Source organism: Populus euphratica, unplaced genomic scaffold (assembly GCF_000495115.2).
Source record: "Populus euphratica unplaced genomic scaffold, PopEup_1.0 scaffold72.1, whole genome shotgun sequence".
NCBI classification, from domain to species: domain Eukaryota; kingdom Viridiplantae; phylum Streptophyta; class Magnoliopsida; order Malpighiales; family Salicaceae; genus Populus; species Populus euphratica.
Genome location: NW_011499922.1, coordinates 143599 through 164082, shown reverse-complemented (window position 1 = coordinate 164082; position 20484 = coordinate 143599). Strand labels below are relative to the sequence as shown.

The 20484-nt window shown below is 32.7% G+C and overlaps 2 protein-coding genes across 2 annotated transcripts; one reads left to right on the top strand and one right to left on the bottom strand.

The window, feature by feature from the left end:
* Positions 1-763: 763 nt before the first annotated feature.
* LOC105135190 (probable receptor protein kinase TMK1) lies at positions 764-4863 on the bottom strand. The gene is made up of 2 exons (XM_011039947.1): positions 2182-4863; positions 764-1509 (listed from the first exon to the last, which is right to left on the bottom strand). Exons 1-2 carry the CDS (start codon positions 4490-4492, stop codon positions 983-985), a joined length of 2838 nt encoding a protein of 945 aa, XP_011038249.1. The 5' UTR covers positions 4493-4863; the 3' UTR covers positions 764-982.
* Positions 4864-15943: 11080 nt separating this feature from the next.
* On the top strand, positions 15944-19068 carry LOC105135188 (zinc finger protein 4-like). The gene is made up of 2 exons (XM_011039946.1): positions 15944-16488; positions 17935-19068. Exon 2 carries the CDS (start codon positions 18025-18027, stop codon positions 18799-18801), a length of 777 nt encoding a protein of 258 aa, XP_011038248.1. The 5' UTR covers positions 15944-16488; positions 17935-18024; the 3' UTR covers positions 18802-19068.
* The last annotated feature ends 1416 nt before the right edge of the window (positions 19069-20484 follow it).

The following is a 20484-nucleotide window of genomic DNA, read 5'->3' as shown; positions in this document are numbered from 1 at the left end:
TGTTTCTTATCCAGTGAAAAGATAGCTGTTAAACTCATTCCAAAATAAATAAAATTTTGTTGGATAATATTTTGGCCACGATGGCTCTTAGCCGCTCATAAATTTAACCTTTTGATGCGATAACTGGAGCACTTTTCCAGAACAGATCCCAAACATTTTAGGTTCAGTTTGCAAGCTGTCATATGATTGCATGTAGGAAAAAAGAAATTAAACGTTGATTGTTGCTGTTTCGAAGGAACAAACCTTTACACAACATTTTTCTTGGAAAAGGCATCATCTTTGTCCTGCCATGGAACTTTTCTTTCTTTTTCTTGCCTTGTTTTGCAATGAAAGCATTCTCATTGCCGTCTCAGTTCTTTGTGATTGTCTTTTCCAGAGAATTAAAGCCATCATCATCATCACAAACTGTAATTGATTGGAAATGGGGTCTGGAAATTTATGAGAAAGGAGGTGATGCTGTCCTTGAAATTAAAAATGGACAGATAAAGGAGCCACAACGGTGGATAGGATGGAGATGACAAAAGCAAAAACGATACCACTCCAGCTAACTGAAAACACCAAGACATTGCATGTGCTAAATGTCTGGATGGTAAATGATGACAGCATTTTTTATTTTTTAGTGAATCTGATCTTATGGAAGCGTTTACAGACCAAAATTGGAAGGAATGCAAAATGGACCTGTGGCTTTGCTGTCCATAGACAAGCAAGAAGTTTTGTAGAGATAACTGAGAATTGAAGAACTGAAGACATTTTTTTTTCTTTTTCTAAAAACCTATCTTATTTCATTTTCGAAACCTCTAATTCAAGTGAAGAGCATCCAAACTACATTTCCAATAAGAAAAAAAAACAGAGAGAGACAAGGGGATGAGGCTAAAACATGAAAGAATTACGAGTCAGACAAGTTTATAAAGAAAACAGCAAAGAAGCTGCAAATAGAATGACTATTGAAAACCACCATCACCACCATTTACAAACACCACACTCATCTTCCATCAGCTGATCTAAATGACTCAGCAAACCCATATGGGCGTGCAGGTATGCTGGTCTGAGTATTGTCTAAGCTGGGAAGGAGCGAAGAAGAAGAATCCATATTGCTTCTACCTTCATAAGCTTGCCACTTCTTAACTGCCTGTTGCAAGGACATTTCAAGGTCAATACCATATATGTCTTCAGATCTTTGGTCGGTTGGTTTCCAGAGCTCCACCAGAGATGAGAGAACATTCACATTATGACCCATGTCTGGCCTTTGATACGGTTCCCTTGCGCAGCAATGACCTGCCAACTCTGCAACGGTGCTGATGCTGGCAAGCGTCTCCTCATTGAGGTCAATTGTGGGATCGATGGCCTTCCGGAACGTGTCCTTGTTCAGGTGCATTCTGCGGAACCATGTTACAAGATGCAAGCTCTCTTCAGGTTGCCTCTCATCAAGAGCTTTTCTACCCGTTATGAGCTCCATCAATATCACTCCGAAACTGAAGACATCAACTTTAGTTGTCACTCGACCAGTAACTGCAAACATATCGCCCAAAAACAAGAGTTGAAGTGAAAATGTGAATTAAGAGAGAAATCAGGAAAGCAAATTACAAGCTCAAATAAACAATAAGCAGAATAAGACACAAGACATTCCAGGCTAAGAAATATGCTAACAATCATAGAGATTTTGAAATTCAGAAAGGTCCGATGCAAGCATGCTATTCCTCCCATGACAGGATCCATAAAAGTGAAACAACAAATGATAGATTTTGAAAGTATGAAGGAACCATGCCATGCCTCATGTGAGTAAGACATGAATTTGCAGAGAGTAGGGTAAAAGGATGCCCTATACATTGACAACCAATCCAAACGAACTAACTAACATTGACAGGAATAATTTTCACCGGTCTTGATGCAAAGACAAATAACAAATCAACAACAAAACAAAAGTACACAATCTGAACAGGAGAGTGATGAACCTTTTTTGGTAGTTAACACGGTATTGTTGTGCATTTGTGTGAAGTTAGTGATGAGAACAATCTCAGAGTAATAGCAGTCAATATATAAGAATACGTGAGCTAACTATATGTTACCCCAAATCTCTATCGAAAAACAAGAACTCGAACATATACAAAAGTCCAAACATACGGTAGCCTTGAAAGAATTTAAACATTAATTGAAGGGTAAAGCAACTAGAGGAAATGGTACCTGCATATTCCGGTGCCAAGTATCCGAAAGTTCCAGCAATTCTAGTTTCAATAGAGCCTTTACCCTCTGGCGCAAGACGCACAAGACCAAAGTCTGCAACCTTAGCCCTCATATCATCCCCAAGAAGAATGTTTGAAGGCTTCAAGTCCCTGTGTATAAAGCTTTGATGAGCCAAACCATGAAGGTACTCGACACCTCTTGCCACATCCAAGGCTATAGTCAACCTCCTTGTCCACTCTAGTGGTTTTAGTCCTTCTTCTGCCCAGTTGAAGATATGTCTACTGAGTGTCCCTTGCGGCATATATTCATACACGAGAAGCTTCTCATTACCATCCAAGCAGTACCCAAGAAGAGCAACGAGATGGCGGTGCCTAACCTTGGTCAAAACAGCAATCTCAGACTTGAACTCAGTTAGTCCCTTACCACTTATGACACCCGACTCCATCCTCTTCACAGCAATCTTTGTACCATCATGCAACTCACCTTTGTAGACCACTCCAAAACCTCCCCATCCCAATATATTTCCTTCACTGAAATTGTTTGTAACATTCCGTAACACTTGAATAGAAATGACCATGTTCCCAGCTTCAACCATTTGAATGTCACCTTGTTCACTTGCAGGAATAGTATGTGTTTCGCTAATAGCACCAACACTGATACTTGAGCCAGCAACTGTAATCTTCACACTCTCATTATCAGACCCAGAATGGCGAGGATGAATCACCATTTCATTTGGACTCTGTACTCTGCTAAACCGCTTTTGTTTCTTCTTGTATAGACAGAAAACCAACAAGCCGATCAAGGACAACAGGAAAACACCCCCAATTACCGCAAATATAATTATTACAATCAAAGTAGAAGATTTCTTGCCACTTTTTCTAGAACTACCACCACTTCCAGATCCAGTATTCGCTGATGGACTTGCAGATGGTGATTCCAAAGATGTAGAACTATTCACATCCTTCCCTATTTCTGGATTACCATTAGTGTTAACAATCACATTACTGGTAAAGGCTGGAACTCTCCCATACAGGTGATTGTTTGACACATCAAGCACTTTAAGTCCGGGTAAGGTAGTAATTTCCTGTGGAATCGAACCTGTGAGGTTATTATTTGCAAGAACCAGTCTTTCCAATGACTTAACCCAAGCAAAATCTGGAGAAATCGAGCCTGTGAGCCCCATCTTCTCAAAGTTGACAACTGTGATGTTCCCGTTATTGCAAGTAATTCCAATCCAATCAGCACATGGATCATTCCCCTTCCAACTATCCGCCAACCTTTGCGGATAATCCATTGATTTCACAATCGAAAGCAATGTGTTAACTCGCGAATCACACAAACCAGGAGTTGGCAGACAGAATCTGTTCGAATCCTTAACCATATCCACAGATACCGAGCTCTTAAATACAGGCATTGGTCCTTGAAGCAAATTATTCGACAAATTCACAAACTTTAACGACTCAAGGTCAACCAAAGACTCAGGAACAAGGCCAGTAAATGAATTATCTCTTAAACTTAAGCTCTCTAAATCTTTCAAACCCGAGAAGTCAGGTAATGGACCCGAAAACCCATTAGAATGCAACCAAACTTCTCTTAACGAAGTCATGTTCTGAATAACATCAATGCCGCCACTAAGTTTCTGCCCATTAAGCCACAAAGACTGAACTTGTGACCCCGAAAAACTTGCGGGCAACTCACCTTCAAGATCATTGAAAGCCAACCTCAAGATAGTTAGACCCGGAAAAGAATCCGGGCCAAAAAAACCCGGTATTGACCCGGATATATTAGCTGAGTTTGCAGAGAAATTCTGCAAAGCAGAAGCATTTTTTATACTTTCTGGTATGACCCAATTGGAAAAAGGGTTGTTATCGATCTCCACAGATTGAAGTGAAGATAAACCAGTGAAAAAGTCACTGGGGACTGAAATGAACTTATTGTCACTTAGAAGGATCACTTGTAATGAACTTAACCCGTTTAAACTTGGCAAAGGACCGGAAATGTTGTTATACTGAAGCTCTAAACGTTCAAGTTGAGTAAGGTTTTGAAGATTTGAAGGGAGTGTACCTTGAAGATTTTGGCGTCCAATTTGGATCCGGGTGACCCGCTTTTCGTCCGAACATACTACATGGTTCCAGTTGCATGGATCTGGATCGGACCATCCAAGTGAATCTGGCACGTTGAGGCTTTTTTTGAGAGAGAACATAACTTCAGCATCTGGGCTTGTTTGAGAGTTTGCAAAATGAAAGATTGAAGAAAACCCAACAAGGAAAACTAGTAAAAGTTTCGTTCTCCGATGGCTTCTACTCTTCATCTTTACAGAGAAGAGAAGATGAAGCAAAAGAAGGTGCTGTTTTTGAAGCAAAAGAAGTAAACTTTCTAAGTGAAATGCATTGGCTTATAGTTCTTGATAGAAAAGAAAAGAAGAGCTAATGAATTCAATACCAAAGAAGGGGGAAGAGTTTCTTCTTCTTCTTCTTCTTCTTCTTTCTCTTTTTTGGGTTGTATTTTTGGCTGCAAAATGAGTAAACTTTTCAAGGAAAATGCATGTGCTTATAGTTACACACAAGAGAGGGAAAAGATGAAAGAAAGAACAAGAAGAAAAGGTCCAATTTGGGGAACCTAGGAGGGAGAGGAGTTGGCATTGTTGGGACTTGGGAGTGGAGTGAGTAAGAAGGGAGAGAGGGAGGTGTAGCCTGTAATTGAAAGGCAAAGCACATGCAAGGCTGTCAACAACAGAGGTTAGCCTGTAATTGAAAGGCAAAGCACATGCAAGAAGGGGTCCACATATCTGAGAATCTTAAGGCTGTCAACAACAGAGGTTAAAAAAGGCTAGAAGGTGGTAAGGGAGTGGCTTGTAGTGTCAGTTTTGGATTCTTGTTCTAGGTACATTAGGCGAGTGCATGATTTGCATAAGCTGGCAATGTCAATTGTCTTTTATCTAAATATTGCATTCCTTGCATGCTGTCTTAACAGAAGAGGTACTTTGTCTGTTTGAGCAGAATTTTGAAAGTTGAGGTGGCATATGGTCATAGGGCTCATGCAAGCTAGCCATAATGAGGGCACATGGATTCTATTTTACCCTAAATATTTAAAGGTCTAGGATTCAAGCTTATATTGTTAAGGTTCCAGCTCCCATGCATCTTTTGTAAGCCAAAAGGCTTTGATTTGAAAAGTAGTTGGTGTTCCTTTTACATGGTCTTGCTCTTGAGAGCTACAAACGACCTTTTGGCTTGCAGAAGAGTTTTTTCTTACCTTTTAGCCTATTTTGCCAACTATTTTTTTATCCATGGATTACAATAGATTCTTCATATCTTCTTGCCTTCCTCAAATTATTTAGAGTTAGCCTCGAATTAGTCTCAAACGTGAATTTATTTAGATTCTTCAAAGTAAATGCTTCATAATTAGGTCTTCAAAGTATCATGCATGCATCAATTGGATCCTTCATCTGAAAACCTCCCCATAAATATATAAATCAACCTCTCAAAATGGCATTGTTTGAGTAATTTAGATAAAAATAACTTTGACGGAAAGCAATGAAAAATCCATAGAAATGTATAGGAGGCCTAGAAAAATGTACAAGTTTACTTCCATGATTCATATAACTTCTTCATAAAAACTACAAAAATGAGGGAAGGTTCTAAGAAAAATATAGCTTAAGGGGAGGGAAGATGGCACAATGGAGTAATTTGATTGATGAATATCTGACTCCGTGGAGATCTGCTTGAGGAAATATGTAGTTTGAAAACTCATTTGAGAATTTGTGTATAGTTAGAGGATATTTTGAGGTTTTCCTTTTTTTTATTTCTTTCTATTAAGATCATAGAAGTGACAAATACAAAAAAAAATATAAATTTATTTTATTAAAAAAAGATATAAAATAAATTTATTATTTAAGAATGAATTTTTATATTTTTAAAATAAAAACTACTTTAAAAATATATTTTTTCGTTTCATATCCTTTTTATTCCAAGAAAATAATCATCCGTCATCTAAAAATTAAATGTCAAATTAAATAATAAGTATAAAATAAAACAATGATTGTTGATAATTTTTTCTATTTTTAACACATTTAGTTAACGTTAGATTTTTACTCGATTAGCTTATAGATTGAGATCGATTGTAACTTGACACTTGAGTTGTCTTATCCTATATGTATGATAATCTTACGTATCGCATTCGGATAAGAAAGATTTATCTTTTTTGAAATTGATTTGATAAGAAAAAAAATTTATATATATTTTTTATTTGTGTGGTTGAGACTTGACACCTTTCATCCGTGTTCTAATGGAAGAGCTTTGGCAAGGGACATCACTTGATTTGATGTGCAATGAGAGAACTATGGCCTTTCAGCCACAAACAAGGACACTAATTTGATTAGAACCGTGTCCATATGATCACTTTCCTGATCATGTTCTATATAGATCATCTACTAGATGTTGAAAATAATTCCCGTCTCTTAGTTAATCTTCTATTTTTACGCTTTTGCTAACCTTGATCGACAAGATCAGGACTGATGAATTTCAGCAGAAGATTTTAATATAGAGAGCACCTTGATAGCTAGGGTTGGTGTTATTAAATTGTAAGGGAGAGATCCCTCTACAGAGCTGCCCTGGAAAGAAGAAAGTTCCATGCTTTTCTCCATGGCCTAGCAGCTGCATGTGCATTGATCATATGATTCCGCCAAATACATGGCCAAATGGACCATGGGAGAGCTGAAAGTTATAAAATTTGGCTGCTTTTGAGTGCAGGAAGGTGCGAGCTTTGTCATCTCTCAGATATGGATACTGCCGATTTGCAATATCAACCTCTCAAATATTTTCTTTTCTTTCATTTATGTTCTTTTCCTCTTTTTATTGGCCTCTGCGTTGTAAGGCCATTAACCTTATCTTTAGCTAGCAAGCAAGCCATGAACAGGTAAGGTGTCGTTGTGCAGAAGATTTTCATCTCAAGAGAAATCTCTTCGAACTTCCTATTCACATTGCCCTCACAAGTCGGCATATCCCCACATAAGAAGGGAGGGGTGTGTCTGAACCTTTTACAGAGTGCACGTGTTCGGTTATATCAAGGTGTTGTTATTTGATTGAGAATACCTTTTTAACCTAGCAAAAGGCATTAGAAAATGTTGCTTCCTTTCATCCAACAATTCTATTTTATAAAATGGGCCATCATTTCTGATGTTGGAATTTCATTTATTATGGGCCTCATGCTAGCATCTCTAGTCAGCTACGAGACCCAATAAAAGCCCAATTTTTGGGGCCAGCATGTTAGGATTTGTTGTCATTTACAATGGTGTTAAATCTATTACCTTATCTTATCCATGACTGCCCGTTAAGATTTCAGGTAAGCATTAGATTCAATTTAATTAACTTAACTGGATTTTTTATTTAGTTTGAGTTTTTTTTTAATTTAATTTAAAATTTATTTAATTTAATTTAATTAACTTAACAATTAACTTGATTTGATTTAAAAAGAATTATGTTATTTTAACCTTTATTTAAAATAAAATAAAATGAATTAACTTGAATTAACCTATATTAATCCACTCCCCGTTAAACAAGATTATGAACCAAACTGTATTTACTAACTTACATCAAGATGGCAACATGAAATAAAGAGTTTTTTCACAACTGCTAGGGGCAGATATGCCTTCATTTTTGGTATGTGCTCATTGTACTAGGTTGTGAAACAAACTAGACTTCAGACACTCCTCGGCCGCCACATAAATTTGATTGAAGAGTAATTAAAATTAGCTAAAATTCAAATCATACACCTATAAATGTTGTGAAAATAAAAAAAAAAAACCTCATAAAAGAGAAGTTATTTAGTTGACTATATTCACACAACAACGACCTCGAGGCTCTAACATATAGAATGATAAGAAATCACCAAGCATATTTGGAGTTATAGTACTCTTTCAAATAAATTACAATCCTAGAATTCATTATAAAAATTATTCATGAATCCCACTTAGAAATCCAACTCTAAATGTAAATGAATAATTCCTTGGAATAACATATATTGGAATTTGTTGGGTTAGTTGACACAAAGGGATCTCTTTCGGTGTCTATCTTGTGATTCTCTGGGTGAATTTGGTCCCTTCTCGATGTTTAGTTTCTTTGGGTCTAGCCTTTAAAAAGCGTAGCAAGTTGGTTTGGAGGAATCTTTAAAAGTCCATCCCTTTCCCAATTCTCAGGCAATCCTATTTTTATTTTTTTTTATTTCTCAAGGAACAGGTTCTTCCATCCCTTTCCCAATTCTCAGGCAATCCTTTTTTTATTTCTCGAGGAACAGGTTCTGGCAACACCAACTCACTCGAGCCCATGATTCAAATGAACTCATCAACTTGTTCTTGTATTTAATTGGCTGATCGTGGATTATCTCTCGGATTAATCTACAGTTGAGTAAACAACAACAAAATTTGTTTTTTCTTTTTAAGGATTAGGGTATTTTACTCTCATATTCATTCACATACTAAAATGAAAATAAAGTATGTTTACTGAAAAAACATTAAGTGGATATTTTTAGCAAGTCTCAATGATTTTGGCATAGCTATGTTGCTCCATTAAAGTCTATGATAACATAAATCTTTAAATATTCACTCTTTCCTGTGTGTGTATCGTACGTGCACACATACATAAAACTATATAATTATTTTTATCTTTGATTGCTTTTTAAATTATATTTTTAAATTATAATAATAATAATTTTTATTTTTATTTTTACATGTTTTAATTAAAATTAAGTATTTTTATAAAAATATTTCAAAAATAAAAAAATATTATATCTAAAAACGTGTTCTCTTTATATCACATGTTGACAATATAAAATTTTATTTTAAAATTGTTTTAAAAATATATTTAATTTTATATTTTTATTTTTGTCTTTTCAACTAAATATATTTTTATTTTCATTGTTTTCATCTTTCATATTTTAAAAAAATAATCAAACGCTATTTAAAAAAGTCAATAAATACATATTATAATTTAAATTAAATATTTAATCATAGACTATGGTCCTGACTACTTGATATCATTAAATATATCTCTATATCACTGGAACTAGTATTGATTTGTTTTTTAATAATCAAACTATTCTTATACCAAATTTTGATGATGAAATATTTTTTCTATTAGAATCCAAATTAGTCTTTCCTATTCTTTTTCAAGTTTGTTTATTCATAATTCCCTTTCAAGATTAGGAGAAATTAAAATGTTGAGACATTCATTTTTTTTATTTAAATGTACGGATATTTGATATTAAGTTAATCAATGTATCCTTGTGTACTAATTATAACACAAATGCTTTAGGTAACTAGCATGTAAATATATATGGATTTGCTAGTATATGGATTTGTCTGTTTAATATATTAGTTAGTCCTTATTCTCTTAAGATCTTTCAAGATACTCTTTTTAGTTTTGAAAATCATAAGTTAGTCCTTTAACTAGATTTGACTGTTAATTCTTTTATAAATATCCAAATTTCCCTTTTTATATGGATTTTATTTTTATTTTTTTGTAGTTGGTGAAATTTAAAAATTTGACCAGAAATGAATGATATGTTAGAAGAAAAAAAAGAACACATAAATTGCCATGAAAACTAATAGATACTGGACGTATCATTTAAAGGGACTCAATATTCAGCATTTAAAAACAAAGGATGAATTTGTTATTGTGCTAAAACATAGGGACTAGATAAATAGTTTAGTCAAAGAAATGGGACTTGGATAAGCTTGTCGAGATGGGTGCTTGGTGGTGGGGGGGCCATAAAAGGGTAATGTCGAGGCGGCTGTGGCAAAGGGCAAGAGCGGCTTCTCGGTAAGCACACCAAGCGGCGCCAACTTGAAACTGTCGGAAACTGCCATGAGTAAGACAAACTAACAAAGTCTGATGTTGGGGGGGCACTTGATCTCGAGCATAAGTGTCTCTTTGTTGTTGCCTTGCTATTTGTTTTTTAAATAATTTTTTAAAGTTTTTTTTTAATAATTTCAATTTATTAATATTAAAAAATAAAAAATATTTTAATATATTTTTAATTAAAAATATAACGTTACCAAACATATAATATATATATATATATATATATATATATATATTAGATTAATGAATAATAATATTTAAATGCATGCTAAATATAATATGTCTAACACAAAATCTAGAGTTTATAAATATTTAAAATTATAAGCATGTAAAAATATCACTCGCGAAAAAAAATAATTTCAACATAAATAAAATAAAAAAGAATTATAAGCAATATACTAAACATATAATTAAACTTGTAATTAATATTAATTTAAATTTTTAGAATAGATATCAGTAATAAAAAATATATATGTTTAAATAAAAATAAATGAGTGTACTTATTAAAACATTTTAAAATAATAAATTTTTTTTTATTGATGATGATTAATTATTTATAATTAAAATTTTATTGCTTATTGCTTATGCAATTAGAATGTTTATAATTTACCTTTCAAGATTCAAACAATACTATTTTAATTTAGATACACTTTTAAATAAAGTATTTGAAATAAAATAAATAAATTCCGAAAAAAAATAATTTCAACATAAATAAAAAAAAATTATAAGCAATATACTAAACATATAATTAAACTTGTAATTGATATTAATTTAAATTTCTAGAATAGATATAAGTAATAAAAAATATATATATTTAAATAAAAATAAATGAGTATACTTATTAAAACACTTTAAAATAATTAATTATTTGTAATTAAAGTTTTATTGTTTATTGTTTATGCAATTAGAATGTTTACAATGTAACTTTCAAGATTCAAACAACATTATTTTAATTTAGATGCACTTTTAAATAAAATATTTGAAATAAAAAAAAAATTAAATATCTCTCATCAAGATGAATTTAAACTCTATATTTGAGAAAAAAATCAAAATTTAAAATGAAAAGAAAAAATAAAATATAAGATAAGAAAAATCTAAAAAAATTATGTTAGAAACTTTTCTTTCAACTCTTTCTTTTTATAATAAATTTTAAAAATTAAAAAGTTGAATAATTAATTTCAACTATTATCAATATTTGATTAACTATCATAAATTAAGAATTAAATTTAAAAAAATCAAGATTTCTTTAAGTTGAAAAACCAAATATTTTTTTAGATTAATTTTTTATTCATTCATAATTTATTTAAATCATGTTAATTAAAAAAAATTCAACGATATATATATATATTAAAAGACAGAAATTAATTCCAGAACAATTTCAAAAATAAATTTATTAATTATTGTTAATGTTTGATAACAGATTGAATTAATGCTTGTTTTAGTAGGACATCGACATGAATATCGTAGGAGAAACTGAGATGTTAACTTTGGTTGTATTTTATATAAAACATAAATAAATTAGATTTATAATATTTATTAATAATTATATTTCAACTTCTTGGGAGGTGGCAACGACTACCAAGAAGTTAGTAGTGTGTAATCAAGAAAGCCACTGTTCATTTCACATTATAGTCTTCAAGTTAACATGAAGGCTCAAACTTATGAGATTAATCTTCATCCATTGCTAAAATTTCACTGCAATCATATGCAAATTCCAAATCTTGTTTTTTTAAAAAAACATTTAGATATTATTAACATGTTTTTAAGAAGATAATGCTTGGTAATATTTAGATATTATTAAAAAACCTAATATTTATTATTAAATAATCTAATATTAAAGAGTGAAATTAACAAAATCAATCTAATATTTTCAGTGTATAAGAGCTTGTTTTTCTTTTCTATAATGATGAGAAGTGATAACATGAGCATGATAATATTTTTTTCTAAGTGCAAGTACATTTCTACTCTCTTGTTGTAACTAGGCTGCATTCTAGACTAGTTGGGTCATTTTTTTTTTTTCTTTTCTTTTCTTGTTTCGTTGTTTTTTCCTAGTTAGATTTTTATTGGACTTAGGTTGGGATTAAATTGAAAAATTATTAAAAAATAATAAACAAAATTGAACCAAGAGAAAAAAAATATAAAAGTTATTAAAAAAGTAAGTTTTAAATTAAAAAGATACTAGAGAATCGTGAATTAAATTAAATGAAAAAAAAATAATTATAAACAAAACACATACGTCAACATGTAAAGAAGAACACAACACTATAATGACACATACAACTTCCTCGAAGCTTCTATGAGGGCCATTCTTTATATCATTAAAATTATCTCGAAGCTTCTATGAGGGCCATTCTTTATATTATTAAAATTATCTTGACAAGGTTTTTCTCAACAATGATGCAAGGTGGAAGGGAGTGGCTTCAACAACTTTTTTTGTTTTCTATTTTTTTCTTCTTGTATGCCTTGGTTTTCATGCCAATTCTATTAAAAGTATAAAGGAGGGCTTCAATTTTTTAGAATATAAACTTTCATCCTTAATTTTTTAATTTTTATTTTTAACAATAACTATAGTTCAATTTTGCAAAATTGATTTCTTATAAATAACGAAACGGTGTCCAAAACCATGAATATGCTAGGAAAAGCAAAATAGAAGAAATGTTTTAAACAAAAAAGATGAAAAATGATATAAAAGGATAAAATTGAAAAATTAAAACTTTGAGAGAGAAAAAAGCGAATGAGAAAATGCCAAAAATGGCATATGAAAGTAGCCAAAGACATTGAAGAATTCACAGAACTTGGCATATTCCCACGATGGCTTTACCATTAAAGAACTCCTTTCTCTTTTAGTCTCTTTAATAGATTGCTTCTCACATTACGCCGCGGGTCATGCAATGTTTTTAACTGAAAAAATGTCAAAGTCACATGGAACACTTTAGCATTATCAATGAACTCGACTCAAAGCTTGGAACTTCCCTTTCTCTCTATAATTGATGACATGATAGTATTTCAAAACATAAAAATCAAATAGTTAAACATGAGCACGACAATATTTATTTATTTTTAGGTACGAGCTTATTTTCGCTCTCCTATTCCTATGGTGTTCTTCTTAGCTGCACTTGAGGTTGGTTGGATCATCTTATTTTTTTATATTGTATTTTCTCTCTAATTGGGTTTTTATTGGGTTAAGTTGGGAAAAATTAATAACAAATTAAAAAATTATTAAAAATCATTTACAAATTATTAAAGAATCAGAATCTAAATAAAAAAATATTAGATAATCCTAGACTAAATTAAATAACAAAGAACAAAAAGTTTAAAACATGTAATTAGTGTGCCAATATACAAGGTAGTTCTTCGTATCATAAGCATTTGACTTCTTTAAGTTATGATAATAATTATTATTGATATTATTGAAATTATCTTGATAAATTTTTTTCTCAACCACAATATATTACATATATATATTATAGAATGAGGGTATATTATAGAATGAGTGGCTTCGATGGATTTTTTCTTTAATTTTATGTTTGCTTTTTAATTTTTTTTGCCTTGATTTTCATGATTTATATTTTAAAAATATTAAATCAGCTTTTATATTTTAGAATATAAATTCTTATTTTTTTTAATTTTTATTTTAAAAATTATTATAGTTAAACTTTGGTTGGATGAAATATTCCATAAAAAATATTTTTTCTTTTCTTCTTTGATAAAGTTGAGAATCGGACAATACCTAAGAATTTAATTTGAGATATCCCCAATTTCTCAGTAATCATGGCACCGAAAATTGTTCTTGTTTCTAGCATCTTTTTGACAATTTCATCACTTTTGGGACGATTTGTCGACATTCCATTGGTTTGACATGAAGGACTATCACTTTTAATCACTATCAATACTTTATTACCTACTTTAATAAGTACTGGAAGTGGCCCTATTAATATTTTTATGAGCATGTGTTTAGGTTTCTAATTGCCTAGATTATAGGCATAACATGAGCCTATCTCTTAGCTTCTTCGCATGGGTTGTAAAAAGAAAGCTCTATGCTTATCTTGTTGATTTACCATGTTTAATCTTCTTGACTAGTACCATGTACTATTTTCTTTGTTTATTAACCCCTTCACATGCACTTAAATTTGTGGTGCAATAATTTAGATATGGCTGGATGCACTAATTGGGTTTTGTTTGGTACCGTGGTATAATTATATTTTAAATTTTTTTAGTTTTTAATTCTTTTTTAAATATTTTTAGATTGTTTTTCATCTTCATATATCCAAAATAAATTTTTTAAAATAAAAAATATATAATTTTAATATATTTTTAAATAAAAATTACTTTGAAAAATAACTTTTATTATAGTTCCAAACAAACCCTTATTACAATGTGTTTAATAACATAATGTAATATTTTTTTTTTATAAAGTGCTTCTTGATTGATAAAGTATCAAAATAATTTTTTATATTAATACATTAAAAATTTAAAAATATATAAAAAATAAAGCACATCAGGAGGCATAACTGGCACTAAAGCAAGACCAATATTATTGTTAATACAAGCTGATCTCTCTGCTCTCTATCTTCTGGAAGTCTTTCTTCCAAGTTGGAGGCTGTGTAATTGTCAACATATGCTTGATAAATTAAGTCACAAAGGGTATCCGAGGTTCGTGCTTTGTGGTTCCGATGCTCGGAGGCTTGTATTTAAACTCTTTATTCCATAATTAATCTTAGGTTTGAGTACGTGGATAAATCTGAGAGTCGAAAACATTTATTTTATTTTTTAATTGAGAATCTTAAAATCATTAATTAAAGAACGTATTCCTTTAATTATTATATTAGGCTGTTAGTAAGAAACTTTATCCTTCTAAATATATTAGATTGCTATATATATAGATTTAGTTAATATACAAATTAATCTGAAAATATTTTTGACCACTAAAACATTTAATCTACTTTCCGAGTTCTCAAGTCATCTTGTAACGAAACTAAGTGCACCAACTTTTGCTTCTTCTTTTTTCTGAGCTTCCATGGCTTTTCATTCAGTAGCATATACTTAAAAGCTAGTATCACATGCATCTCCTTTTACCAGAGGCTATAATAATTTATAGCTTTCGAACTACATTTAGTCGCAACTTTCCCAAACTGACCCTAAGAACTGGCTGTTGAAGGGAATTATCTCACTCTCTAACTAATGTATGATAAACAAAAATAGCGTGTAAGGTCAGTGTACACAGCCCAGATACTCTGACATAACATGAACTCCATTAAAATCAAATGGGAAGGTCATTGTGCACAGCCCAGATAAAAGAGCCTGTAAGTGAGGAATTTTATAGCTAACAAAAGTACCTGAGAACATAGAACAACATATAATGGATGCCTACCATGAATATAATAGCAATTGATCAGTTCCTCCTCTCTGCAATCAGCAAAATCTATCCAAGGAGCCGCTTTGTAGACTAAAAAAATGTAAAGAAGGAACAATAATGCAGAATAGAATAACGGGTACAGTTGCAAGGAACATTTGCTTTTAGATTTATGGTAGGTTAGGGTCTTAGGGAAGTTAAAGAAATTATTAAAAAAAGAGAGAGAGTGCTTGTTGCCATGGCATTATATTTAAATTTGACTAACCTCTATTTGATTTGCAATCTCAAACGAACGGTAAAAATTCTTTTTTAAAACCCCTGTTATAAAAAAGTTATAATTTATAATTTTGTTTTTTCAAACAAGTTAAATGCAAAACACACATTTATCATAGTTAAGCTAGACTTGCTTGCACAGGAAAGTAGACAGTGAATCTGATGAACGAAGAGTACTTGAGTGACCCCATGCATCCTGGATTTATCTGCATAAACTCTTATAGCGGAAAGAAAGAATCTTTTGTGGGACTAACGACTAATTCTCTTTTGCTTTGTGCTAGCTGTAGACATGCTCTTATCCCAGTTGTAGTAGCGAGGAGTACTTGTGTTTTGCAGACAGTTGAGTTGATTGCCATAGGAAGTTGCTCAAAAATCAACAAAAACATCACCAAGTACATTGGCCAAGACTTTGTGACAGTTTAGTTGGGAGACTATGGAGTCATATGCCACACATGCTTTTTCTTGCTTTTGTAATTTTGGTTAAATTAGTCCAAACACAACAAAACCTTTTCTCTGACTTATCCCTCGCCTCTCTCTTCTTACCTTTGCTTTCCCATAATTAAACATCAGTGCCCACCATCTCTCCATCTCTCTCTCTTTCCATTTCATTTTCCATTATCATTTCTCTACTTGTGTTGCAAAAACAAGGAAACCCACGAGCCTGTTTTGTCTTGTGATGATCATCAACCAATCATTCAGGGCAAAGCACTAGCTAGATAGCAAGTTAGCCAGATGTTTCTAATTTCTAAGCAGTATCCTCACGCGTGATTTCCCGAAGCTAGCTTGGTAGCAGCAGGTGGTTGGTTCCACTTGCTATTCAGGATGGTAAAGCTCTACATGCTATCGTATTCATTCTCTTTGTACTAGCTTTTGTTTAGCTTTGCTTTTTTTTATTGCCAAGAAGGTGTGTGGCTCTGTTTTTTATTGCCAAGAAGGTGTGTGGCTCTTGATGATTGATATCCCTTAATGTTCCTGTTCTTTCCTTACCTCTATCTTGGTCTTTTATGTGGCTGGGATCTCTTCTTGCGGTTTTGATGGTTGCTCTACCTAATTCAGCTCATTAAAAGGCAGCCTACATTTAAAAGAGAGTTTAGATTATTTATTCATCACTTTTTCTTGGTAACAATACATGATTCTGGTTCTGCAAACATGAACTTTGTTGTTCTTTTCAGTAGGAAAATGGCAGAATGCTTAATTTTAGGACCTTTTTGGGGCTGAATGTAGGCTACTTGCTTGATTGAGTTCATATATACCACCAAGGAACTGAATTAATTGTGATGAATTCTATGTTGATCAATATTCATGATTTGCATAAAAGCATACACAACCTTCCCTTCCTTCTAAGTAAGACTGCTGCTTCTGCCAGCTCATATATACTAAACTAGGGTCTCTTCGTAGCTAATTGGACCTATTCCCACCAAATTTGAATGCCTGTTTATATTCATAAAAGAACCATATAAGTCTCCAATCTTAACAGAGTTTTAGGTTGACCTTTTTGTGTTTCATCAGGCAGGGTTCTGTGCTTTCCTTTCCTTCAACTTAATTTTGGTCCTCCTTAATTTTTGACTTAGGACATGATATTGCTTTAGTAACATGAAAATTTCTGCTTCCCGTTCTGTTTTTGTAAGAGAGTTTGGACTCAATGAGATTTGAAGAGTAGCTTATTTCCGTTGTTTCTATATATTTTGTCTGGATTATGAAGCTTGATTTTCTTATATCCTTTCAGTTAATTTTATGGTCACCACATTTTTCTTTAGATAAATGAATACCAGTTAAGGAGAGTGTCCTGTCCCTTCCATTGTCCTTATCATTGTCCACTATATATAATCGTGGAGGCAACATGGCCTCATAATAAGCTCACAGTGGGACCACTGAAGTGGAGGCAGGACAAAAAAGGCCTAATCTTTCTGTGTTTGAATGCATCAACTCACTCAGGTTCAATTATGATAGCACAAGTTCGATGATGCTTTTTAGCATCGTAGGTTTTGCTTCAAACAATATTAATGAATTTACCTTCGATCAGTGAACAGAATGTCAACTTGGTAAAGTTTATGAATCAGTTGGATAGTAGGGTGTTGCTATGCTTGTTATAAGAATCTCCTTGTCCAAACGATATATAAGCTGAGGAAATGATCATCGATGATTTCCCAGCCTCAAACTTGAGATTGTTCTTCTTGTCTTCCTTGGTTTGCTATCTATTTTTTTCTTTCACTATCCGTTGGTAAAAGTTTAACTGTGAAACACCATTCACTCACTACACCGAATCTGCAGGTTGAAAACATCTAGTTTCCAGAGTCTGAATCTGACTACCGCTTGGAAACTATACATGTGAAGTGTTTGCCAGAAGTAATATCTTCAAAGATGAAACCTATTATTGATCTTGAAGTTGAGGCATCGTCAGAAAATGTTTCTGATGTTAGCAGCCAAGTGGCTTCCAACTTATCAAACCAAGAAACTTCTGCAGGTCCCTCCAATGAAAGCCTTACTAACTCTTCTTATTTCAAAAATGCCATAGCAACTCAATCCGGTTCAGAAACGGTTTCTCTTGACTTAAAACTTTGCTTCAATGATGATGAGTTAGGGGGAAGGGGCTCGATGGGATTCTCATTGTCAAGCACAAGCGAAAGTAGCAACGATCCTGCATCACGCACTACAGCTGAAGCAATACCACGAGTTTTTTCTTGCAATTACTGTCAGCGCAAATTCTTCAGCTCTCAGGCACTTGGTGGACACCAAAATGCTCACAAGAGAGAAAGGACATTAGCAAAGCGTGCGATAAGAATGGGTATTTTCTCGGAAAGGTATGCCAGCCTAGCATCTTTGCCTCTGCATGGATCCCAATTTCGATCTCTGGGAATCAAGGCACATTCTTCAGTTCACCAAAGTTTTGCACCACAAGTAAGGCCACAAGACATAAGTAGCAGTGCAAGATTTGATCATGGATACGTGGGTCTGCCAATATTTGTGGAGGATGAAGAGGCAGAGTTGGTATGGCCAGGTAGTTTTAGACAGGTAGCTGTGGCAGATGACGCTCATCAAAGCTTTGTACTTGCACGAAGCTCAAACATGAATTTTTTGGGGGCAACTCCATCGGTTAACTCGGACGATTCTGCGCCGGATCTCACACTAAAACTTTGAGACTTTCAGGACTTCGGTTGCAGTTTTTCTGTTCCCATATCATCTCTTGTATAACAAGCTGTGCAATGGACCATGGCTGAGCTTGCATGTCAGTGTATAAGAGCTTCTCTAGGATTATTTTGGAGATTTTGTGTTTGTTATATCTATGTGATTGATTTCTTAATTTTCTGTAATTGCTAATTAATACCGATTGTACTTTGATTATGTATTCTGTCTCTCATTTCCAATGCCAGTGGGTAATTTAGGATTCAACTTACAACAGATGCTTATGGAACACTTGCAGAAACTACTCACGTAATTTTCACTACCGCCTGTTGTGCCTGTGACAAATTACATTTCTTGCGACGAATGGGGAGTGCATAGTTCATGTTAGGGAACTGTCTTGTTACTGTCCATAAATTAGCACGACAGCGGAAAGCATTATTGCTAAGTAAAATCTGCAGCAGAAGTAAACAAACGAAAATAGACGGAGAAACATGCAAGCATCATTTTACATGAAATTCGAATTTATGAACATAAACTATTGAACAAAGAAAACAACAAATCACAACGTAGAGATGGAGACCAACCATATGCCCAACAAACATCAAGATGTGATCTCAAGGAACTCCCATTTGTTTGAGATAACGTCTCACTCAGTTCTGTTGGGAGATGCTCATGTTCGAGGAGATGCATGGGTTCTTACGTTCGCATTAGGCCTGCTCACACAAGGGCTTGCATAAAATGGTTCTCTTCCATCCTGAGTCATGGATACAATTTATATAAGCACTTGATTACCTTTTCCATTTCTTTTCTAGGTGGAATATTTATCACTCACATGTGCACCCAACAAGTATCCCTCCACAAACTTTCCTTCCCGCAAAAGTATTTAACAATTTTTGAGGGATATTTAGAGCTTGAAGCTTAGCTTTTTTTGCTCAATTATGGAGAAGCAGACAAAGCCATGAGAGCCCAAACACAGTTACCAGTCGTCCCAAGTTGAACCAAAAGATCTAATAATAGCTTTTTTAGAGAGATGTCTGGCCTCGACATTAGCATTGGGCTTGCACTCATAAGATTGTTGTGCCCTTCCATGAAAAAATAAGAGTATGAGGTGAGTAGTTTGATGTTCTTGAATGACCCATTAATTATTTGTCTGAGGAATATTTGATTTTTTTTTACTTTTTCGTGAATATTAAAATAACTAAAATAAAATACCATTGGGATAATTTAAAAATAAAATGCTGGTCAAAGGAATTTAAAGCTTCTTATTTTTTTAAATAAAGTAAAAGGATATTTTTACTCTTAGAATCCAAAAAGATAAAACATCAATTTAGAGGCCTTTTAGTTTTTTCACTTTATTTTTTTTTGTTGTTAATTATATAAAAAAGATAAAACATCAATTTAGAGGCCTTTTGGTTTTTTCACTTTAGTTTTTTTTTTTGTTGTTAATTATATAACTATTAGTGGTAATTTGATTATTTTTATTTAATTAATATATTTTAAAATTCAAAATGATATTGGCACATGGAAAGTGTGTGATATCTCTTGATAATAAAACTAGCCCTTTCAATAAGTCATTAAAAAATGATGCTGAATTTTTTTTTCCTCTCAGTGAGGTGTTTGTTGGTGTTAGTGGAATTATTTATCATTGATGAGCATTTAAAGGTGTTAGTCATCTTTATTTTTTATATTTTAGTTTTA

Excerpts from the sequence above, each read along its gene's own strand:
- LOC105135188 (XM_011039946.1), top strand. The coding sequence starts at position 18,025 with ATGAAACCTATTATTGATCTTGAAGTTGAGGCATCGTCAGAAAATGTT.
- LOC105135190 (XM_011039947.1), bottom strand. The coding sequence starts at position 4,492 with ATGAAGAGTAGAAGCCATCGGAGAACGAAACTTTTACTAGTTTTCCTT. Across the intron at positions 1,510-2,181 it reads CTTGGCACCGGAATATGCAG|TTACTGGTCGAGTGACAACT; the intron begins GTACCATTTCCT and ends ATATGTTTGCAG.